The 24,927-nt window shown below is 40.6% G+C and overlaps 2 protein-coding genes across 2 annotated transcripts; both read left to right on the top strand.

Moving 5' to 3' along the window:
- Nucleotides 1–1,436: 1,436 nt before the first annotated feature.
- Nucleotides 1,437–9,277, top strand: anxa4 (annexin A4). The gene is made up of 13 exons (XM_085793523.1): nt 1,437–1,621; nt 2,828–2,883; nt 3,854–3,941; nt 4,689–4,783; nt 5,610–5,723; nt 6,190–6,280; nt 6,826–6,905; nt 7,210–7,266; nt 7,354–7,447; nt 7,724–7,819; nt 8,226–8,284; nt 8,625–8,747; nt 9,031–9,277. The coding sequence occupies exons 2-13, from the start codon at nt 2,875–2,877 to the stop codon at nt 9,085–9,087; spliced, it is 963 nt and encodes a 320-aa protein (XP_085649649.1). The 5' UTR covers nt 1,437–1,621; nt 2,828–2,874; the 3' UTR covers nt 9,088–9,277.
- A 12,364-nt stretch (nt 9,278–21,641) lies between these two features.
- Nucleotides 21,642–24,167, top strand: prlhr2b (prolactin releasing hormone receptor 2b). Its single transcript, XM_085792418.1, has 2 exons — nt 21,642–22,201; nt 23,523–24,167. The coding sequence occupies exons 1-2, from the start codon at nt 21,753–21,755 to the stop codon at nt 24,154–24,156; spliced, it is 1,083 nt and encodes a 360-aa protein (XP_085648544.1). The 5' UTR covers nt 21,642–21,752; the 3' UTR covers nt 24,157–24,167.
- The last annotated feature ends 760 nt before the right edge of the window (nt 24,168–24,927 follow it).

The following is a 24,927-nucleotide window of genomic DNA, read 5'->3' as shown; positions in this document are numbered from 1 at the left end:
AAGATACTCCATGAGCGGCTGCTCCAATGATATGAAATGGTATACACTTCCTGTCTCTCTAAATGGGCGTGGCCAACCGTCACCCCACCTCGTCTGTGAACGTGTGTGTGGATTTATACAATTTTTAGGTAGATGAAAGTGAGATATTTATATTTTCTTATGATAACATTAAATATTTACACTACTAACAGTAATATTTAGCATGCCAAAAATAATTTAAATCATTTTCACGGGATTTCGCGGCCGTTTGTTTGACGTTGCCTAGGAGATCTGTGCCAAATCTCGCGAGAGTGTGTCGTAGAGACAGAGACAGGTCTTGAACAAAGTGGATTTTCTCCGGATCTCTCCGTCTGAAAATTACCATTTTGGTGTCAAACTGTTCAGAAGAGATGTGGCTTGTGAAAAATGAGTCCAAAATTTGCTTCAGTGACCGTGGGGAGAAAGGCCCGATCATAATCGGTGTTCACATTAAATTGTCCCATAGGAATCAATACACTCCAAACTGCCTCTGGTCTCTCTAAAGGGGCGTGGCCGTGCAGAAGCCCACGTGACATGCATACAGGAAGCTGACTCGTCATGAAAGGTCTTTTGGTTTATAAACCGTCTTTGACGAAACTTCACATGTGTGATGAGGGACTGACCCTGAACACACCTGCACGCATCCCATTACTGCCCCCTGGTGGACGAACCTTTAACTGCTCATAATTCCTTCATGCTTTGTCCGATTCACTCCAAACTTCACATGAGTGATGAGGGGCCGCCCCTGAACGCACCACACCACATGCGGTGACTGCCCCCTGGTGGATGAACGAAACATTGCATTTTTGGCCTCCTTCCAGGTTTTTTCTCCCTTTCACCTTCGCGCCACGGCCCCCGCACGCCTCAGGCCCCCGCGGTCGCATGGGTCGAGCGAGGGCCGATCATCGCCGCTTGCGGCTTTAATTATTATTTTTTTTACTTCTTCCTACTCACCTTCGAGCATGTTAAGAATGTTGATGAATGTGATTTATGAATGTTATTTGTTTTCTATTACTATTTGTTTTTCGTCAGTTTTTTATACTACTATAAAGGCTTAATAATAATAATAATAATAATAATTATTATTATTATTATTATTATTATTATTATTATAGTTTTCATGGCTTTCCTGTTCCATTCTGTGTTATAATATACTCAAACGCTGACATGTTTTGCTCAGTTTTAAGGTATAGCCTAATTTCCAATACAAATATACCCACTTTTTTTTCTTAAATTCTTTATTAGTAATAAAGAATTTATTTATTTATCTTTATTAGTAATAAAGAATTTAAGAAAAAAAAGTGGGTATATTTGTTCATCTTAGCCATCGTTTATTTATCTTCCATTTCTCTACAAGTTTAGGCTATTTATTATAAAGTTAGTAGGCTACACACAGCTTTCCCCATTTTTTCCGATAATCCCTAAATGCAGCAATAAATCGTGGGCGTGCACGCTCAAGCTGAAGGAGGTCCTGTAGAAGGAAAAAAAAAACCTTTGCATCCAAGTGGGTGGGACGCTACAGTGTATAAAGCTTTACCTTCCTGAGCCAGGACGCTCTCCCCTCCTGTCGGGTACCAGACACACTAAATTGTCTTCAGGACAGGTAAGGCGTGGGTTAGCTCACTGCAACTCATTTTGTCGACATGTTTAGCGGTGTTTCATTTGACAGGAGCAGCGCTCAGTCTGGCTCTCCCTCTCTCTCTGGGTGCAGGGTGTGCCCTCTAACTCACTGCCAAGTTAACTGTTAACCAACAAAGTGCTCTGCTTCCTGATTCACTCTTCTTACAACTTTTTCCATTGTTGTTTATTATCTTAAACACGCATTGAACGACTCTGGGGTAGGCCTATACATTTCAGTTGTAATAATAACATTGCAGCGATTCGTCAGTGTACACGCCTTTTCACAGTTTGCAGTAGAAGACAAATATACTTTTACAAGTATTGCTCAATTGTAAGTCAATTCGCTGACGTTTTAGTTTCGGTATGCACACTTTGTTCTTTGAGAAATTTGAATATTTGTATGCATTTGGGAATTAAACGCCATTCACCGGAAGACCTTAGCTAAGTTTAGAAAGTTTGACAGGTCAATTTTAGATGACATAGTATCCTACAGTATGCACATATGCACAAATGTCATTTTGTTGCTTCATGCTGAAGAAGTTTACATCCTTGCACATTTCATCACTTTGTCCTTAACAGTTTGTCCTTACATGAAGTGTGTTTGGATTCCCCTACCCTGTATTGACATAACATACCACTCAGGTGTGGCTGTTGACTTACACACAGGCTTCAATTATGTCCTTGTGTTGTTTTAGTGTCTGTCTCAGTTTTAGTCTGGTTAGAAATTCAAACTTAAATTCCACTTGAGTGTAAATCTACCTTCAGCCACACAATGGTTTGTAATCTATCCAGGTCTACTGTGGATGTTTTTAACTAGATTGATTTTGACAGGTATATGATGTGGGTAAGTTGATCCATAGTGGAAGGAAAAGAGGTAAGAGAGAACCTCCACTATCTTACCTCTCAGTGGAGCAATTACAGGTGTGTCCAAACACACACCGACTTAATGAGATTAACTCTGGGGAAGCCTTCACAGAAGTGGAACAGAAGAAAGCCCATGAGCAAATGTGTGTGACAGAGACCTTCTCTGAGATGACAAACTGCATACAATATTGATCAGAGGTTAATTAGGGTCACACTCAACACAGACTGTTTGCTGCCCCTCAACCTGTTGCTACGCTTCATTTCTTCTTCCTGTGTTACCCTTGTGCAATTGACATATTGGCATTATTTATGTTGTCTTTTGTAGCTTTCTGCACCTCCAGTTTGGACATCCACACTCTCCACACTTCTACAATGGCAGCGGTAAGTCTGTCCCATAGATGCTGTCCCCACAATAACATTTACATATATTTGCCTGACCAGCAGAGAGTCTGCATTGGACAATGGGCTGTTTTGTTAGTCCTTGTTTTGACTATAGGGCTGCTTAGCGAGTAAATATAATGTTTCATATTTTATTGGCGTGATATTGACTTTACAATTCAATTCAATTCAAATGGCTTTATTGGCATGACATACATTGTTGTATATATTGCCAAAGCAATATTCCAACTCATAAAGTAAAATATTAGGTCTGATGTCATATCTTTATCATTTATACAGATGCACATTGTGGTATGAAATTTCAAGTTTGAACTCCCCCACTGTGTTACTTATGATACTACATTGTCATCAATGCAATTGGCAGTTTAACAATTTAATATAATTTAAAAAGTCACAATGCAATACACCCATAGTGTAAAGACACTTTGATCAAAGGGATTTCAAGTGAAATTGCTCAACTCCAGTTCTTTCCTCTCTTGATCTTTATCCCGCATTTCTATTTCTGTCACATGAACACATGAGTAACTGTACAGTGCATATTTATCTTATGCTGGGCCATTTGCCATAATGTTATGTGGGTTTTAAATGTCACCTCCTCCAGTGTCATTTGAGGACATAACTGTTTAAATAGTAATTTATCTGATACACTGTTATTTCCTATTAAATATTCCAGTTCCATTCTAGTTGTATAATTGGCAATTATTGGCTTTAAAACCAACTGAACTGAACTTAAACTTGTATGAAGCAAGCTTTGTGAGTCGGTCTCACCTCAACATATCCATGTGAAAATATCCCCGGAGTGTTAAACTTGTACTGTGCTGCTTTCACTCTGCACTGTGGAGCTGGCAACAAGCTAAACACATCCTCTCCAGCAGTCAGCAGCTTTTGTTTCTGTTTATTTGTTTAACAGTTAAATAGTTGTGATAATGTAATTTTAAATTGTCTTGACCAGATTGGAAACCGTGGAACCGTGACTGAGGCGGCTGGTTTTGACCCGGAGGCGGATGCCCAGCGGCTCAGAGGAGCCATGAAGGGAGCCGGTGAGTGGTCCAGCAGCCTCTGTCATCCAGAAACCACCATTAAGCTAAAGATACATCTCACTGTGCCCTTAAGCCCAGGTCTCCATGGAACAAAAATATAATTACTCTCCTCCTCGGTCTCTCTCCTCTCCTCTACTGGAAAGTTTGAAAACTAAGTGCTGGCGTTGTCATGGCAGCTTTAAGTTAGTTACAGTGCATCCATTCTCCGTGTGCGTCCCCTCACTCCGACTCACCTTTACACATACAGTAGCGCTGTAAAGCTTCCCCTTCGCTCATGATATAATCTTGACTTTGCTGATTGTGCATGAAGCAGTAAAGTGGAGTAACCTCATTATGGGTCACTCTGTTCTGAAACCATGTTATGTGTGCATGTCTGTACTGTATGTATCCATTAAACATGTACCTAAAGATGTCCTAAACATTCAGGAGTGAGTAATAATCACACTTTTCTCTCTATCGGGCAATTGTTGGTGAGGAATGTTGATGTTGTTAACGCTTGCGAACATAATCATCATCCCCTGACTCTACTTTGAGCTGTATTGCAGACAGATGGTTTCCATGCAGGAGCCAACAAACAATGAGTGTTAGGATCGTCTCCAGGGTAGCAGCGCCGGCCGATCTCTGACTCTGTGCTCTACGCTTTTCTCATGAATGAAGGATAGGATAGACACATAATCCTTACATGTAATATCAGACAAACTCACAGTATTCAGTATTATGACTTTTATTTTTTCCTTTTTTTTGCAGGCACTGATGAGACAGCAGTCATCGACGTCCTATCGCACCGTACTATTGCCCAAAGGCAGCGCATCAAAGAGACCTTTAAACAAGCTGTTGGGAAGGTGAGGGGGTTTTTTTGAGCAAGTTGTTCTGAAAGGCTGACTTTGAATGGAAGTTTTCTTTTCCTTTATCACAAATAAGCAGTGAAAGCAAAAAAAAACAAAACAAGAATGACAGAAGAATTTGAAAAGCAGCCTTAAAAGAGACTACTGACAGCAGCAGTGGTTGTGTCATCTCTTAGCCTCTTATTCCACTGTGTACACTCTCATCATTTCTCTCTTTAGGTTGGGTTCGACTGTGCTAACATATCACTGATAACATGCAAGTTAACCATTAACCATAAAGCAGAAATGAGTAGAGTCTGTAAACAAACACCAGGACAGAGACGGGTCTTGTAGTCCGTAGAAAAGCGGAACATATGTATCCCCCAGAGGTATGCTGCCTACTGACATTTCTTTAGCTTAATTATTAGGTGGATCAATATATTAATGAAAAGGGGAAGTCTGGGATGTTTATTGTATTGACCCAACGAGTTAATGACCAGCTCACAACCCTGTGTCTGTTGAGGGGTCAATGAAGTTATCTGCAAGTTCCTGTGAGGGAACTGAAGGGAAAGCAAAGCTCAGGCAGAAAATATGAGTCATGTTGCACATGACGACGCCCACATGTGGTCACGCTGGCCAGCTGTGTGGAACAGCCTCCCCTTTGAGAAACCACACCCTCTAGTGGACACACACACACACACACACACACACACACACACATCCTGCTGCAGGAAGGTGTGAATGTCCACGTTGGCAGCAACTAAACATAAACAGATTTAAGTCACTAAAATCCTGTGAGTGAGTGTTTCTGTGTTAATCTGTCTGCTGCCGCCCCGCCCTGCAGGATCTGGCTGACGAGCTGTCGTCCGAGCTCAGCGGGAACTTCAGGAGTGTCGTTCTAGGTCTGCTGATGCTGGCACCTGTGTATGATAGTTATGAGCTGAAAAATGCAATGAAGGTCAGTGTTTGTTCGCCACGTCTTCTGTCTACACCCAGAGAGAGTTTGTGTTTTTCTAATTGTCATGAATTCCCCTAAAAAAAAGTTTAGCTAAGCCTGATATAGCACAGTACAACAGCCAGTTGCGCTTTTAATTTGGTCGTTTTATTTTAAATCCATCCCCCATACACCACCCCGCTGCCTTCGTTACTGACTAGTTTAATAAACTAGTTCCTCTGAACTAGTCTCCAACACACTTCACTCCTGTTTCAGTAACATTCACTACACAGCTGATATAGAAAGTTATTTCTTATTGAAAACCAACATGTGATCTGTATACATGGAGAATATGAGCAGGTGTGGTCAGTTTTAATTCAATTTCTGGGCAGTTATAACAATATAGAAAAGATAATTTGGTTTATTAATAACCTTATCTTGTATATTCAGTGTATTGTTGTTTTAACTCATCCATCCTATTTTACCGCAGGGCGCTGGGACTGAAGAGGCTTGTCTCATTGATATTCTCGCTTCAAGGACAACCGCTGAAATAAAAACCATCAATGCGTTTTACAAGAAAGGTAACCGCAGCATTTGTGACATCTGGTCATGGTATCTCACCACCCCCACCCCAACCCCCCAATGCCTATGGGCTGTGCATGACATCTGATATTGTACAGCACTGACAAAGCATTATTAGAAAACAGTGAGTGGCATAAATTATGCACAAAAGCAGTGAAAAAGCATTTCAGCTCTCTGTGACCATTGTTTATTCGCTTTTATGTGGCCAGCAGGTAGCTTTGTGGTAGTGCTTACATGTGCATCTTTCTTTTCCTTTTTTTTTTACCAGTTAAATCACTATATTTTGTGAATTTAGATCACAACACAATGGATATATTGGAACCTTTCAGTTTCTGTTGGAATATTGGTTTTTATATTGATCAGGAGACAACAACATTAGCTATTAAAATTAATGAGCCAGTGTGTATAGTTTTATATCTATAGTCATGTAGTATGTGGTTACTGTTCAGTTGTTTTGTCATTTTCTGCCTCCTGCTAGTCGTAATTGAACAGTTAGTGTATCTAATGCATTGTGTCACAATTTTGTTATATTTTCTTTTGGCAGAACATGGAAAAGACCTGGAGGATGCTGTGTGTGGTGACACGTCTGGGATGTTTCAGAGAGTGTTGGTCTCTTTACTCACAGTAAGCAAACAGCTGCCCATGACCTCTGTCAGCATGGGAATCGTTATTATTATAGATTATACAAAATTTCAGTAAAAATTCAGTTTGATTTAAAAAAAAAATAGGGAAGAGAGAAGAGTTGAAAAATGTTAATAGGAACTTGGGCTGAAATATTTTTTTTAACTTCTGTTTGTTTGTTTAAGGTAAAAGGAAGAATGATCACTTATGTTTCATAAACACCAGTTTTTGTTCTTCTTCTGCTTTCTGCCTTGTGCAGAATGCAACCCTACTCTGACTTTATCTTAATCTGCCTTCTGTGTTGCAGGCCGGACGGGATGAAAGTGACAACGTGGATGAGGCCCAGGCCGTCCTAGATGCCAAGGTAAAGGCTGAGATCTGTAGATAAAAGTGTGTGTTTAAGTAATGACTCTATGCATGACTTTGTTTTTTTGATTCTTGTGACGTGTAGGAAATCTTTGAGGCTGGTGAGGCTCGATGGGGCACAGACGAGGTTAAATTCCTGACCGTGCTTTGTGTGAGGAACCGAAACCATCTGTTGCGAGGTATTCTTATTGCATGTCAAACACTGGGTGTGTTGTGTGTCATGTGATGGTATCTTATACTAAAAGTGACAAGAAAGGTCATGTAAAAGTCTATTGAGATTTATAACCTGAGTTAACCTGAGTTTAAGGATCAAAAGTCACTCTTTTTACAGAAACAACTTTCATTCATGTTTTGCATAATAAAACACTGGTGTGGCATTCAAATGTATTTATTCTTTCATTTAATGACATTATAATAACTTAAATGTGTTCTAATCCCCCATTTATTTCCTTCAGTGTTTGAGGAGTATCAGAAGATTTCTGGACGAGACATTGAGGACAGCATTAAGAGGGAGATGTCTGGCTGTCTGGAGGACGTCTTCCTGGCCATAGGTCTGTCAATTGCCACTTTATAGAGATTCAGCCTTGTTAATGAAAGCTGTTAACATTCAAGTTCAAATGAGCACAGACAAGACGAGAGCAGGGCCCACAAGTCACTTTTTACAGACAGAAAACAGTGAATTCCAGACAGTATGGTATTTGCTGTAAGGTTAAGTGGTCTACTAAGTACTAAGTATTTAGTGAGGAAACACATCCAGTACTTGAGAAGTCAAAAAGTAAAAAAAACTCTCAACCCAAACTCTCAACCATAGGGCACGGTGTTGTTTAGCCTTTAGTTAGTGGTGCTGTGTTTCCTTTTATTTGTGAAGAGATTTCTGTTACTGCAGCTCTGTGCCAAGGTATGGGCCATCATGAAAACACTGGATCTTATGTTTTGGGATTTGTTTTTGCGTTGCAGTGAAGTGTATGAGGAACAGGCCAGCGTTCTTTGCTGAGCGATTATACAAATCAATGAAGGTAAATATTTCATGCTACTGTACTGTAATGTATAATGTACACATTATCTAGTCTTACCATTGTTTCTCCGTAGAGAAATATACAGAAAAACATACATTTTCCTGGAATCTATTTTATAAACTAGATGTATACAGTTAAAGCCCCAGTGTTTTTTTGTATTCCTGTGTCCATTTCTCCAAAAGATATATCACAAACCTAATGTTAATTATCTTGATTCTTCTCTCTGAATATACAAAAAGTTGTGTTTAAACATAATAATAGTAGATACTGTGCATCAGGCAAGTATATACCTCATGACTCAAGGTCGAACAGAGTATGAAGTGTTTTTCTGTCTACTCAGGGGCTGGGCACCACAGACAGCGTCCTCATCAGAATAATGGTTGCCAGGGCTGAGATTGACATGTTGGACATTAAGGCGCAGTTCCAGAAGATCTATGGCAAGACTCTGTACTCCTTCATCAAGGTGAGCACCGGATACTAGACGCAGGGAATTATTGCTGTCAGTAAAGCCTTTGCAATACGTCAACTGTGATATAAAGATAATTGCAGGTCTAAGTTTATGTGACGCTTTAACGCAGCTTTATACTGTGATGAGGCTGTAATTTATCGCTGCCTTCGTTTTATTTGATCATCCAAAGATCCATCTCCAAGAAACGACAGCATTTAGTAATGTCAACTGCTTTCATAAAGTGAAAATATCACAGTTTGTTATCGTGAAGATTCACAGATCTTTCTCTGCCGCACAGGGAGACACGTCCGGTGACTACCGCAAAATCCTGCTGGAGCTGTGTGGAGGCGAGTAAAAGAAACATCAGAGGGACAGCAGCTCCGTCTCCAGCCCACAGACCTCATCAGGGGTCCTTTTTTTGTTTTTGACAACTTCTAAATGTCTCATCTTTTTCTCTTCCATGGCCTTCACATTTCACTGATTGACCACAGTGCCTTGTTTTACTGTTTGTAATACCAATTAAACCAAAGTCCAGTGACCTTTTACACATGTCGGTGTGTTTTTCTATTGATCGTGTGCTACAGAGAGATAAATACCCTCGACATCTTTAAAAAACATAAACTATGAAAGTTATTGGCCTCCAGGTCCCTCTGTCGTTACAGCACAACATTTTCATTAAGTCCATTTGCTTAATTAGCTGCAATCCCTCATTTGTTGAGTCAGCCCTGTGTCATTTGCCCCAATTACATTAACAGGATGCTAGCCTTATTTGGGGAGGCAGTAAAGCTGACTCTAATCAATTTAAAGAGGATGCCTCATAGCTCATACAAACTCCCAGCTCCATCACAGAGCAATAAGCCTGGGAAATGATGTGCAGTAGTTGTAGTCAAGGTGACCACTAGGTGGAACCAAAATAACTCCCAACAGCAGAGCAGGTGATAGATGTGTTTGTGAATGGTTAAACTTTCAATGTCATGTTTTTTGTTTTGTTTTTTCACAGAGCTGCAAAAATATGACTCAACTCCACAAGAACATAAAATGACATAAACGCTGTAACAGACACAGATAATCAGATGAACAGCCATGCACAACCACAAATCAGCAACAGAAAGATGAATGACAAGGTTCAAGGTTCAAGAGTCTTTATTATCCCCTAATTTGTTTCACAGCAAGTAGCAAACATGCATACCAAAACAACAAACGAATCCAAAAAAACTTTCAACATAGGTCATTTAAAAGCCTGATCACTGCAGGGACAAATTAATCTCTCAGTCTATTGGTCTTGCATCTCGGAAGCAACCAAAAATAACTCCCAACAGGTATCTGCGTCTGGAAGGAAGCAACCTAAACTTTCTGTGCAAGGGGTGATCTGGATCTGCCAGGATCAGTCTGGCTTTGGTCACTGACCTCTGCTTGTGCAGGTCGGAGAGGTCATTTAGAGGTAGCGACCGGTACAACAAAATTAAATCAACTCATCTGCGTTTTTTTGCAAATAGTACTTTCATCTGTCCGTGGGCAACATCAATCTGACTCCTCTGAGCCTGGCATCTGTTGTAGACAGACTTAGACATAAAACCAATTCTGACTTTACAGCAAAACACTCATCCCACAGGCTCTTTACACACTCTGCTGTGTATACAGCACAGGAAGAAGAAACAACATCTCTAAACCCACATCAAACTGATTAGTCATCATATTGCATAGACAGTAACCTGTTTTCCCTTGTTGAGTGTTCAGAGGTTTTCAAGGCAACTGGCAAATGGATCAAGGTTGAAAAACCAGAAAATGGTATTAGTTAGTTTTTCTCATTTTTCTTGCCTCTCATCGTGTTCAGCAAATGTTTTTTACAAGCACCTGCATTTATTTGAATTCACCGTATGAAGTCCATTTATTACACTCAAAGAGGGTTTGATTTTTCATTGCGCACTCTAAAACATGGTGTAATTAAATACTTTTTTTAAAAAAACATTCAAAAAGAACATTTCAACGGGACTAACATCAATCATGTTAATGAACCAGACCTGCGACTGCACTTTCTCCATCAACTATTCCTGATGCGAACACAGCCAAGGTTTCAAGTGTCTCGCTTTATATGTCTGCACACTCACTCTTAATTAAAAACATGTTCTGCGTGGATTGTGACGTGGAACACATCCTTGATAAATGTAAGAAAGAAGAAGAAGAAGGTGTGAAACAAAGAGGGGGCAACAGTGATTCAAGGAAAGTACTGAGCACAAGGTCACACTGTTCTCATCCATTATAACAGCTGTATGAATGTTGGCTAGATGAGCACAACAACATACATGGAAAAATACATTACATCTTAATGCATGTTGTCCAGTACACTCACAATACACTATTTCAAAGCCCTATTTCTCCTTCATTAAAGGTTTTACACAAATCCCAAACAGAAACTTTTCAGCACATAGTCAAGAAGTCAAGCAGAGAAGGAACAGATTGTTTCATTTTAATTGCCTCCACAAAGTAGCTATACTAACACAAACTTAGTCATTTTCTCCTCCACATTTGACTCGTGGTGAGGCTGCTAACATCTGAGGACAGGTTGGGGCTGCTGTGTTTCCGTCTGTTGCAAGATCACAAAGACAAAACTTAGGTGGTAAAATGTGCGGCAACATCTACAGGATGAAGCTTAATCATGGAGGAGCAGACAGGGAAGAAAGCGTCTGAGAAAGGATGGCAGACAGGAGACAGCAAAGAAAGACAGTGAGTTAAATGACACAAGACAATGGGATGGAAGGAGACATGAGGTAAGGCTGCAGTCAGCACAATAAGGATCTGCAAAAGTCATGAATGGAATTTACTTTTATTTGCATCTTTTCTGATGTAAAATTGTCTCAATACTTGCTCAAGACCAAGTTTCTTACACTGCTGAAGCCAGTACTTTTTGCAGCAAAGAGCTGACAGCTGCTTGTTGCAGAGAAAGCAATCATTGAAACTTGAGGTCAGTGAAAAGCAAGACACTGACCTTCAGCACAGACAACAGCAGCAGGTGAATGTGACAACAGCTGAGCCACGAACATGCAGAGGATGACAAGCAGCATCGAAACACGTGGAGCCAAATGAGTGAGTTCCTTTTTCTCTGTAAGAGGTCGGCCTCTGAGTTCTTGTCATGTCATGTTCAAAGTTTACACGTCTAGCTGAAGGGCAAGCCGAAGGAAATGTATAATTGATTTCCGAGGGGAATAAACAAGCGAAAATCACGCTCCGAGTTGACATTTGAAGTAACTTGCCAAACGAATGTTGCATTTTGGTTTGTAAACAAGTTCCTCAAAAAGAAACAAGATGCGGCTTTCCTTGAGGTGTCCAACAGAAAACTCAGATCAAGGAGAAAAAAAAGCAGAACTAATTAAAATTTATATTAAAATAAAAAGGCAGAAAATTAAGTTTAGTTGAAAAGTCAGAGCCGGAAAATGACCTAGAGGTTTATGCTCATTGGTATGGACCAGAACCAGAAAGACTGAAGGAGCTACAATTTTTAATTTGAATATTTACACCCAAAAATCCACATCACTGAGTAATTAGGCCCTAGCTAATACATGACTGAATTTTCCCCTAAATAATAAGAAATGCTTTCTAGCATCTAGCTTTCCTGCAGGGATCCAATGGGGGTGTTGGTCTTCAGATGTCTGGCTCAGTAGAAGACCTTCAATCTCCATCTGCTGCTTCTGTCACACTCTCCTGAAGAGCCTGGTGCTTTGTGTCTCTGCAGCTTCAACATCTTGAAGTGCTCTCAAAGCTGCAAATCTAACGATAATGATCAACACTTCCACAACAGCTGGGCAGCCTGTTTGAGACTCGTTTGTTATCAGTGTGTTGGGTGTCAGTGGTGTGGGAAAAAAACAAAAAACAGATGTGAGATACAAGTAGTGCAAAGAAGTGTCAGTCACGTCACCCACTCAGAGTTCCTCCATCTTGGTTAATTATGATTCATCTCTATCTACAGTCCACCATGTGTCTCAAATCAGTCAGAAGAAAAAGACAAAGGAGACTTTGTTAAGGGACCAAGCTGAGCTCCTGGATTTGATGAAATAGCGCTTCATTATAATTAATTATCTATGCCTCAGTGCCTCCTTCATATTCATTTACTACTTTCATCTGAATAAAAATTAAGGTAATCAGCTCTTATGTGTTTGTCATTTGTTGCTTAAAATGGTTTAAATAGAAAAAGAAACACATTTTCAACACAGATAATCAGAAAAGCTTTACATATTTCTTTTTTTTTTCATTCGAGATCAAAATTTGCACAGACAAACAACCAGATTTCTCAGCCTGTGTGACCACTGACAGAGTTGTGCATAATGCAGGAAGAGATCAGTGATACAGGTGGAAGGGAGTTCCCTGTGCAAAGAAAACTAAGATGACAGATGGGATTTTTTGGGGGGGATTTTTTTTATTCTGCATCTCTGCAGGAAAACAGCCACTGCTGAGACTGTCTCATCCTTGAAACGGGAGGTTTATGTGTAAATGAGCTCTTGTCAGTGTCCTTGTTTTGTAGAATAATAACTGTCACCTCTTAACCTCAGCTTCTCTACAGATAATGGTTGCAATCTAGAAACTTTATCTCATTTCTCATATTGAGCTCTGGTAACTTCATTTGTGACCTAATAACTATTTAATGCACATAAGAGCCTTTATTCAGTCACTTTGTCTGTAGGTCATATTGGAGAATATAGGCTCAACCCACACAGACAATAAATGATGTATTTCCACATATAAAAAAAGATGAAAAGATGAACTTGACTGTTTATTAAAAAAGGGGGTGACAGTGGGAGCCATTCCAAGGGCAGAGGATGGATCCGCCTGAACTGAATGACTGACTGGCTGTCATTCGGTCGGTCAGAGAACTGTTGATATTAATATGGAATAGGCTCTAGAGAAAACAGTCACATAGGGAGGGCCAAGGCTGTTGTTATAAAGTTTAATACAATGGAATCCAAAACTCAGCCGCTGCTATTTCCACATGTAAATGCAAGTGGGAGAGATTGGAATACAAATATTGCACCAACTATCTGTAGACGGCGAGAGAATGAAAGACGACGCTTCAAAATCCAAATCCCATGCAGGCTGCTGGGAATGAATGATATTCAAACAGAGCACCTGATAGTGGAAACATGGAATCTATTACTATAATACACACACACACACTGATCTGAATACCTTTATCTTCATTCCAAATGCATGAGAGAGACTGGAATACAACTCAGTCGATGACGTTTCAATGCAAAACACATTCCCTCATTTACCTCAGCTGGAGTCGGACCACGCTATCAGGTCTGGTTAAAAGTCTGAGACATTGTTGTCAACAGTGTATTTATAGTAACTGTGTGTGTGTCTGTTGTTAGGCGCTGGGCAGGTATAGTGCGGAGCTGGAAACTGATGCCCGCTACGGTTGAAAAGATCTGAGAGTAATAGGTGAGTGAAGCAGACCAAATAAATGAGCTGAGAGAAGTTAAAGTGCTCCAGAGATGAAGGCAGCCGGATGCTAATTCTCTGTGGGACTGTCACCATGGGGGGTGGCATGGGGCATAACAACGGACCACCAATGACCCACACAAAGACTTTTTGGGATAGAGTTTGTAAGTTATATCATTTCGTTGCATTTGTTTTCTCCAACCTCCTCCAGTCCAAAGACACTTGCACACACTGACCATAGGTGAGATAGACTGGTGACCTGCACCCAGCAACCCTTAAAGGTCAAGGTCAAGGTCAGGTTTATTTATATAGCACCTTGAACCAAAGTGCTTTACAATTAAAACAATTACAATTACAGTTTAAACATCAGATAAAAGCACAATAAAATAAACATACAAGCATAAAATATGGGAAAAAATTAGGGAGGACAGCTTAAAGGGAGCTTAAAGGACAACCCTATAATGCATGCTGGACTGTCAATATTAGTCATTTGAGTGGTTATGTGACATTATTGTGAATATAAAATTATTGGTTGTAGCCCCAAGTGTCAATTCTCAAGCTGTGCAGCCATGGAAGACATTACGTAACTGCTTCCACAGGCCGAGGTGCAGCTGCCGCCGCCGCTGCCGCCGCCTGTGAAGTACACTGAAGTTCATGTGTAAAATCAGTGGAGTTCCCTTCAAATATGGAGCGCTGTGGCGGTACCACAAGCGAAAAATGAGAAATTAATCTTTTTCCTTTGAAATATGGTGGAACAGCCTGCGAAGGATGTGCGTCCCCCCTCTGATCGTTTCTGCCCCCCTCAGTGTTCTGCAGTCCAGCTGTCAACAGCCATTAATCGTGTTTGTTCACATCTGTGTCTGAAGAAACCAGGTGGCGGGATGAGTTTTGTCTTCTCATGGTGAAGAAAGAGTTTGTTTATCTCATGTGTCTTGTGAAGGATTGATACAACCTCCCAGGAGACGGAGCATGGAGATCTTTGTCCCGGAGGGGTTTGTTCACGCGGAACAACGCGGCAACACTCTGATCATCGAGACTCTCCTCCTTGATGAGAAGATTCAGAGGCATCAAAGCTTCCTCTGAAGAGCACTATATGCATCTGCTTTGGTGTTCAGTCTAAACAACCTCCTCTGGTGATCTAATGATGTGTTGTTAGCAGCACTTTACACACACAGTGTTGTAGCAATCAACTGCAGCCAAGTGGCACTGAGGCTCTCACAGCAGAAATCTGAATCATGGATGTGGTTGTTCCACAGTGATGGTTAAAGCCAAGGCATCAGAGAAATAATCCTAATGTCATAAAGGCTTTAATCATCACAATGGTGTGAAACTGCTTGTCCTGAGCTCCAGTCACTCATCTAGTCTCTTTATATGACTTGTGACATTTTTCTAATAGATCTTACCCTCTATAAAGAGTTCATATTAATGACGTACTTTGATGAAACAAAACATGCATCAGGCTTGGATGTCAAAATGTACAAATGATTAACTCTAAAGTAAAGTGTCTAGAGTTTCTCCACTTTGAAATGTTCCATTGAAAAACTTTCCACCACTTAGAGTCGATTCTGCCCTGAGACATGTTATGTAATTAAGGGTCTTGGGTTTCTGCCTTTGTAATAAATCATCAGAAAATTACTGGATTATCTACACTTGACTGTTTAACAATTTAATAGTAAGAAACAATTAGGACAAAAATTAAAGTTACCATGGCAGCTAAGATTGGCTTTCAACAGCCTAATTTGACGTCAAGGAAAGACGTCATCAATGGAAAAATATATAAAAGTTTACTTTTGTTTCAGGTTTTGTTATTTGTTGAATGTCTGATGTTCGTGGGTAAATTTTTCCCAGCGCATGTTTAAAAAAAACATTTAAAAAAAAACAATGAGACATGCTCATCTGTGATTTTATAACATATGATATCCAACTCAGTTAACTAAGTTCCCTTTAGTTTAATTGACTCCTCCTCAGTGATTCACATAAGTTTTGTGTCTAAATGAAAATTAGACACTGAAATTGAGTACTTTAAACTTTCAAGTTCAACATTGTCTCCCTTTCTCTGATTTGGAGCTGTACCAGTGTTGCATTGTTTGTAGAACAGTTGTGTTGTGTGGCGTGTGCTGTGAGAGCAGTGGGAGTGAACCGTAACAGTAAAGTTTCTGTCCGGACCAAAACAATCAGCTTAAAGTTGCTGTGTTGCTACACTCCTGGGGGAGCCTGCAGCGTCAGGTAATAATTCTCAGTGGGTTCGAGTGTAAAAATGAACCCCATCACCTCCACAATGTGCTCCAGCAGACAAAGTAATGACAGTGATAAACACCAGCCAGGAACCCTGGTAACCCAAAATGTGTTTTTTAAATTACATATCGCTGATAAGATATCAGTTAATAAATGGACCCACCAATGAAGCAGGCAGTTAAAACTGATGAGGCCTTGACACACTGTGCCTTATCTAAACTGTCACCTGTAGTTTGACCAGAGATGCTCTGTCCTCTCATCTGCCAAGCGACATTAAAACTCAATTTAAGCGATAATGGACCTCAGGCTTTAGTATTTACTCTCCCAAGATGAGCAATTGCCTTCCTGCTGCCATCAGGAGAGCTCCTATTATACTCACTTCAAGTTAAATTTGAGATGATTACATGCAAACATCAAGGTTCATGCAATTTGTGTTTCTCATTTGTCAAAGCACATTCGAGTGTGCCACTTGCGTGAAATTAGTTTTTTTTCCCAAACAAACTCAAAAATTAATAATGAAGACCAGCATGGCTCTGGCAGCCATCTCCATGACTACTCATCACCGCACACTGGACATATTTGCGTCAACAGCGTCAACAGCATCTTCTAGCATCTTTCAGCCACAGTCATGCTTCTGTGGATGAAAGCGCTGCTCTGTCAAGTAAACATGTTGCTTCCTACAACACTGTCCTCCTCATCTGTGATGATGAGGTAACTGTGGATGAATTTCTTCAGCCTCCATAAGGACAAATTGATTCTCTCTTTTTTTTTTAATCTTCCCAGTGCTCGCTTATTTGCAACCTTTCCATTTAAAAAAAAAATGACAGCACTGTTATTATGATGCATGTAAATAATGGATATCAAATGTGGATGAATTGCTACTGGTGGGCATGGCCAGCAGCACCCTGCATGGCAGCTTAGTCTGACTGGTTGAAGCCTCCAGGCTGATACCTTTGAAAGTGCTTTAAACTATGTCTGACTGAGGCAGTTTATCTTTTTCTCTCTGTGTCTTCCTCTGACATTTTGTGCAAATTTTCCAGGTTGTGCTCACTGCTGCACAGCTGAAATGACTGTCTAGTGTTGTGCAGGGTGCTTACTTACCAGCGCCAATTAAGAGGAGGGAGAAACGGAGGCATAACTGCAGCCCGACTTCCACTCATCCATTCATCCATCTAGAAAAGGTCATTTTGTTATTATTTTCAGAAAAAGAAATGAAATATCTCAGCCTTTGTCTGCCATTTGCAACAAAGATATGTAACTGTAAATTGAAGTGCACTTTAAAAGCTTTTTTTTTTTAAAAATTTTTATATCAGGTTTGTGGACAGTGGAATTACTGCAAGCACTCACTTTTCTAAGTGGGAGTTGAGGGGGTGATGCTTTAAATGGAACAGAAAAAATGTCCACAGTCTGTCTTTGTCACTTGCAATACAATAGGTTTTGTTGAGAGCAAGGTTTATTGTAACAGAGACCCTCACACATTTATTAGAAGAGGCGCAGAGAGTTGTGATTCTGCATATCACTGTCACATCATCTCTTTCTGAGCCTCAAGGGCAAACGGTGAAAAGGCATAGTAGTCAACTCATTCATTTGCAGGTCCATGTCTGTCTGGAGAGACGTCATCACACAAAATAACTAATCATTCACAGCCTCTTGTTTTACCTCTTCATGTGCCAAAGCTTCAGATTTCTCATCACACCAACTCCATCTACGATCAATGATTAATGCACAGTTTCTGAAATCAGTGTGCTGACATGACAGCACTTTGGCGTTAAATCATAGGGTTACTGCCGATCGACGTGTGAATGTATCAACAAACAATCAATATTTACTGTCACTGTCTTCATCCTTCAATCCATCTCCTCTGGCCACGAACCCACTCAGTTCAAGATCAAACATCAACATCAAGTCCAGCCCGGGCATTCGTCCTTTTGGGGTCTCTGCCATCTTATTGGCTTACTGTCATTTTCACAGACACCTCTCCCTCTCTCTCTTTCTCCCTCTCTCTCTCTCCCTCTCACTCTAAATCAGCAGCTGCTTCAGCTCACTCACTGTGGAGAAGTGAACAAGGAAGGTCCGCTCGCTCTTCATACTCTCACACTTTACACTGGGAAACAACAATACAGGTGAGGAACTGGCAGATTATTATTGGTGTTTTTATTTTTTTGTTCACATACTTCTTTTTCATAGGTAATGGTAGCATCTTCTCTCCAAAACTTATCAAAACAACTAAAAAAAATGCAGAATAGAAAACAATAGAAATTTGACGACTGGATTGAAATATTATTAACTTTCAAATACTAAGGAGCATAATATTAATTTGTCACAAAGGTCACACTGTGAAAATCATGATTTCTCATTTAGTTGTAACCTACGTGACATAGTATTCACATAACAGTAACAAGGTGGTTTATGTTCATGCACATGTTATGTTTTCCTTTTGTAATGTGTATCGATGTACAAATTGCTATATATGTGCCACTGTTATGTAACACTTCTTAAGGCCTATATCTAGACTTCAGTAAAGTCAGATTATGCAAATACCGGTGTGGGAGATAAGTGTGGGGAAGAAGCTTCTTATATATATATTCTTCAAACAACTGTTAAAGAATGTGAGGAAATCAACCTGACAGCAATTAAACGGTTAAAAAAAGAACAAATATGTTGATTTTTTCCCCCTGCCCTGTTACAGCCAAGAAAATACTGCACCACTTGGTTTTAGTTAGCGTCTGTGTTGCTCATGACACTAAATGTCTGAACATTTCATTTCTGCAGATATACAAGCTTTCGAACCACTGTTTTATAAAGTATATGTTCCACTGATGAGCAGCAGCCCTCAGTCTTGAAGAAAGTCAAAGTCAGCAGTCCTTCAGTAACTATGCATCAAAAGATGATGTTCTCTGAGCAAAAGCCCTTTTATTTATATTAGGCATTACATAATTCATTTCCTTTACCAGTTGAGGTCATATAAGTTGACAGCTCAAATAAAAACATATGTTGATCTTGACAACTTGTCTGAGACAATCTGATGATGATTAAAATGTAAAAAAAAAAAAAAAATCCAATAAACGGTGACAATATCTCAGATAAGACTTCAGCAAAATCTCTCCTCCACACTGTTCATGAATATTTCGATTAGCTGTCGGTGGTAGGGCTTTGGATCAACTATATATAACATAAAATGTCATATGGAAAAAGGTCCCAAGGTCCTTCTGTCACATGGAGTCATCCTAATTAGCAGCCTGTGTGTCAGTAATGGAGACCTATCGACGCAGCAGGTACAAATTATGCAACATGTTGAGGTGAAATCATGTGCAAAACACCCTCACTGATGCTGACTGAATGACTCTTCACTGGACATTTACCAACACTACAAGCTACGGCTGGATTAACTCATCATGACGCTGATTTTAACTTCAGGGGTTGAGGGTTGCAAGGTGTTATTTAATCTAAAGACTGTCATTTTAACATGTAATATTATCTATCTATCTATCTATCTATCTATCTATCTATCTATCTATCTATCTATCTATCTATCTATCTCTCTCTCTCTCTCTCTCTCTCTCTCTCTCTCTGTCTCTCTCTCTCTGTCTGTCTGTCTGTATTTAAATGTAGCAACTCACAGTAAAAATGTCAAAAACCGGCACATATTTTGTTTAATATTACAATTACATCATAAAGGGTTGTATTTGTTCTTTATTATTGTACACAAGCAATATTGCACTTCAGAGATGTGACCATGATGGCAGAGTGTCTCTGAGGCTTCTGCTCAGACACAGCTGAGACAATATATAGTCGAACATCAGTCATGCCCCCATGATGCTGCTTAACAGTAATAATTTCTGACATTGCATCAGCAGGATGGAAAATCATCCCAGAGCTTTTGAAGTCATTTGAAGTCATCAGAGGTTTAGAAACCTCTCACCAAGGAGAATATTATGTTACAATTATCCTTTCTTTAATTTTCTTACAATAACTTCTTAACTGTTCTATACGTGCTCATGCGGTGATGGCCCAAAATACAGTTTTTCTCCATTGGTTTGGCTCATTTCTTGAAATTACATTCTCAAAACTCTATCATTTGGCAAAACAGTCTTATAGTTCAGCATAACACTAGCTCACTTGCAAAAGTGCATATCTCTCCCAAAATAGTTCACTCATTTGTTAGGACCAAATTCCTTTCTCTTATAAATAGTCAGTGCATCGTCCCTTTGGCATTGTTTAAGTACTGCAAGTCAAAATGTTTAGATGTTTGTTTTATCACTATGGCAGAGGACCATTGAATATCCCTCATGTCCACCTCTCAGTCTTAGCCCAGTCCTTCATTGACAATGTTTTTTATTCTTTTTGGCTAGTTAACAGAATAAAACTGTGTATAAAACTGAAAGAAAAGGGGGGAAAAAAGGATTTTATGGTAAGAGTAGCCTCCAAGGTTTGACATCATACATTGCACTCATACTGCCAAGGAAATTGTAACCATTTCTACTCACACACACATAAAGTAGCTTCCATACATCAGCGTAAAAAGAAAATGTATACGTATACAGCATAATATACTGTAATATAAACACATCAAAAAACAAGGAATATCATATGTAGCCTAACAGTGCTGTAAATAAATAGGTATTATGTTCTTGACTAATTTTGACAATTGAACAAACTGTGCATGTGATGACTTATACAATGAAATGATGTTGAGATGTTTTGGAGAGAACGACCATTAGACTGAGAATCAACAATCAGTTTAGATCAACAAGATCTTGGAAATTGTGCTAACTGTTAGGCTACCTGTATTCACAGCAATCACTTGTAAAGATGTACTAAGATTTGTGAACAATTGCCAAGTGGTTTGGAGGTTTGTCCATGTTATTTTGAGAATGTAATTTCTGTTTCAAGAAATGAGCCAAACCAATGGACAAAAACTGTAATAAAATGCATCAAATGAAGCATCTCAGATGTATTGACATGTTTTACTGATGGTGGAAAGTGCTAAACACAATTATCTGGGCAGCAATCGAACTGCATTTTTGGCCTCTAAATGCTGACACGAGCATGAGATTTGACATTTTCCATATGCATGTTAATGCACAACATTGTGCTGCTCTTCTATTCATATTCAGAGGTCCTCATAATTAGAAAACCTTTGGTAATATTTGCCCTCTGCTGCGAGAATGTGTTGGTGTAAAAGCCTGATTATTAATGGTCTTGTGTTTTGTAAATGTCGTGTCCTGCTTTCATTTGAATACACTGATTTAGACATTTGACCTTTAAAAAGGCTGTTAATGTTTTGTTGTAACAGCTGCAAACCTGTTTTTATTGCATTTGGAACAGTTCAGGTATTGACGGTCTGCAGCCATGGAGGGTAATGACAGCGGCCTGGCTGGAAGCACACAGCCGTCTGTGACAGGCGTCCAAACAGAGGGACACATTTATGAGGTTGCGGTGCAAAGCAACTCCACCAATCACACCTCCCAGTTTGCAGATGTGGCCCTCCTTCAAAAGTTCAAGCCTCTCATCATCCCTTGTTATGTGCTCGTGGTGGTGGTGGGCGTCTTTGGGAATTACCTGCTCCTCTACGTCATCTGCCGAACCCGCAAAATGCACAACGTCACCAACTTCTTCATCGGAAACCTGGCCTTCTCTGACATGCTCATGTGTGTGACCTGCGTCCCTTTCACTCTGGCGTACGCCTTCAACCCACACGGGTGGGTGTTTGGCCGCTCCATGTGCTATCTGGTGTTCCTCATCCAGCCGGTCACGGTCTACGTTTCCGTCTTCACACTGACTGCCATCGCCGTGGACAGGTGGGTGGATCTCTGTGGGCTGGAGGAAGTGTGAAGTGAAAAATCCATCACCCTAAATTATAGTTTAGTGTCTGTGCAGGTTTGTTTAACATAACTGTGCTGCCAAATTGGCCATTTAAATCACAAGAGGCCAATCTCAGCAAACAGCCAAAGTTCCCTCTTTCTGTAATCAATTTCAAGCATCAACTCTGAGTACGAGTGGGGTGTAATTTTTGCCAAACTAGAAATTATGACTGTAGCCATCAAGCCTGACTCACCCAGGCTGTAACACAGTCGTTCTGTGTATTCCCATTGTTTTGAAAGTCTACACCAACTTTGAGATTTTTATATTCAAAGCAAGTGGATCATCCCACCATTACCTCAAGAGATACACAAAATGTGTTACGCATAAGAACAGCAAGGAGCAATATTCTGACAATCGACATTATTATTACTGTTTAGAATGAATTCATATCTAAATGATTTTCTTCACAGTTTCTGCTTTGTGTGACTTTATTAAAAAGCTCATTGTGATGCATTTATGTATCTACTATGACTGATTTACTACACAGTAAGTAATCACATGAGCTAAGTGTGACTGATTAACTTAATTCGTGCATTAGATCATGATTAATCAGGCATTGTCTAAGCATGGGTCTTGTGCCTCTGCTTTTAACCCTCCTGTTGTCCTCCTGGGTCAAGGAAGGAAGGACGAAGGGAAATAAGGAAGGAAGGAAAGAAGGAAGGACAAATGGAAAGATGGGAGGAAACAAGGAAGGGAAAAATTAAGGAAAGATAGATGGAGGGAGGAACAGATTGGGTCAAAAAGAAATGAAGAAATAAGGACGAAGGGAAAGAAGGAAGGGAAAAGGAGGGAAAGAAAGATGGAGGCAGGGAACAGATCAGGTCAATTGGGTCAAAAAGGAAAGAAGAAGGAAGGACGAAGGGAAGGTAGGAAGGAAGGAAGGGAAAAGGATTGTGGAAAGAAGGAAGGAAAGAAAGATGGAGGCAGGGAACAGATCAGGTCAATTGGATCAAAAAGGAAAGAAGAAGTAAGGACGAAGGGAAGGAAGGAAGGAAGGAAGGATTGTGGAAAGAAGGAAAGGGAAAAGGAAGGAAAAAAGATGGAGGGAGGGAACAGATCAGGTCAATTGGGTCAAAAAGGAAAGAAGAAGTAAGGACGAAGGGAAGGAAGGAAGGGGAAAAGGATTGTGGAAAGAAGGAAGAGAGAAAGGAGGGAAAGAGAGAAGGGTGGAGGAAGGGAACAGATTGGGTCAATTTGACCCAGAAGAACAACAGGAGGGTTTTAAATACTACTGTCTCCTTGTCTTTCCTACTGCAGGTATTACGCAACAGTCCACCCCTTGAAGAAGCGCACCTCCGTGGCGACCTGTGCTTCCGTCCTCACCGGCATCTGGCTGCTGTCCTGCGGCCTGGTGGCTCCGGCCGTGACCCACACCTACCACGTGGAGTTCAAAGAGGAAGGCTTCACCATCTGCGAGGAGTTCTGGTTGGGCCAAGAGAAGGAAAGACGTGCTTACGCGTACAGCACGCTGCTGGTCACGTACGTCCTGCCCCTGTCGGCCGTGTTCGTCTCGTACCTCTGCATCACCGTCAAACTGAGGAACTGCGTGGCACCGGGCCACAGGACGCAGGACCAGGCGGGCGCTCAGCAAGCCCGCAAGAGGAAGATCTTTCGTCTGGTTGCTCTTTTGGTGTCCGCCTTTGCCGTGTGCTGGCTTCCCATCCATGTGTTCAACGTGCTGCGAGACATCGACATTCACCTCATTAACAAGCGTTACTTCTTACTCATACAACTCCTGTGCCACCTGTGCGCCATGAGCTCCTCCTGCTGCAACCCTTTCCTTTACGCGTGGCTGCACGACCGCTTCCGCACCGAGTTACGGAAGATGTTCAAGTGCCGTCATCGCATTGGAGTGCCTGCAAATCACTGTGCTGCCAGTGTGGTCCTGTAATCAAGTGCTGAGGAGGATCCGTTGTTGTTGTTATTTCAGCGTGGAGTGCTGATTTAAAGCTTTGGAGTGGCACCAAATTAATGTGGTTCATCCAGTGGCTACTACTAGTAACATTCACAGTCTTTTTCAGTCATTATTACTGTATGTTGTCTACAAAAAGCTGACCTATTATTGGCCACAAGTGGTTGTTGAGGTCAGATTTCTTTCTGTGAGTGGATGAAAATGTTGGGAGAAGAAATCTTAGGAGGAAACAGAGGAGTGTGATGCAGTGAGTGGGTCATGGATATCCACAAATACCATCATGCAATTAGATCTTGTGTAAAAAAGTGGATTTGGGGGTTCAGGTTGTTGCTTTGTTGAGTCAAGCCTGGTGGGGGTTCATCCTTAAGGCACCCAGTTAATGGCGTGACAATCTGACACTTGATATTTCTTCTATACAAGTGGATGTGGTTTCATTACTGTAGATAAAAGGTCAGAATCAGCTTTAAAAGTCCTTGGGATCTATATGGGATACTTTAGGATACTGTCACGGACCACTGTGCTGGTTTTTTGGAAATTCTTCCATGACAGTGTGGGATGGCCAAAGAGAAGGGTCACTAAAATCAAAGGAGGAATCATCAAAGGTAACATGGTCTAGATAGAAAGATGAAGAAGATTTTTGGAGTCACTCACTGCGGACCAAACTTTGGAGCATGGGCCAAGAGGCTAAAAGATAAATGCTCACCTTAAATATCACTCTCTATGGTTTTTAATGAGATCAACCAAGCTGTG

The sequence above is a fragment of the Trachurus japonicus genome, chromosome 12 (assembly GCF_045865225.1).
Source record: "Trachurus japonicus isolate A0001 chromosome 12, Traja_1.0".
NCBI lineage: Eukaryota > Metazoa > Chordata > Actinopteri > Carangiformes > Carangidae > Trachurus > Trachurus japonicus.
This window is presented reverse-complemented; position numbering and strand designations above follow the sequence as displayed.

Bases quoted from the DNA above. Each gene is read 5' to 3' on its own strand.
- anxa4 (XM_085793523.1), top strand. The intron at 3,942-4,688 runs GTGAGTGGTCCA...TTTTTTTTGCAG, and splicing joins AGGAGCCATGAAGGGAGCCG to GCACTGATGAGACAGCAGTC. The intron at 7,448-7,723 runs GTATTCTTATTG...TATTTCCTTCAG, and splicing joins CCGAAACCATCTGTTGCGAG to TGTTTGAGGAGTATCAGAAG.
- prlhr2b (XM_085792418.1), top strand. From the start codon at position 21,753: ATGGAGGGTAATGACAGCGGCCTGGCTGGAAGCACACAGCCGTCTGTG. The intron at 22,202-23,522 runs GTGGGTGGATCT...TTCCTACTGCAG, and splicing joins ACTGCCATCGCCGTGGACAG to GTATTACGCAACAGTCCACC.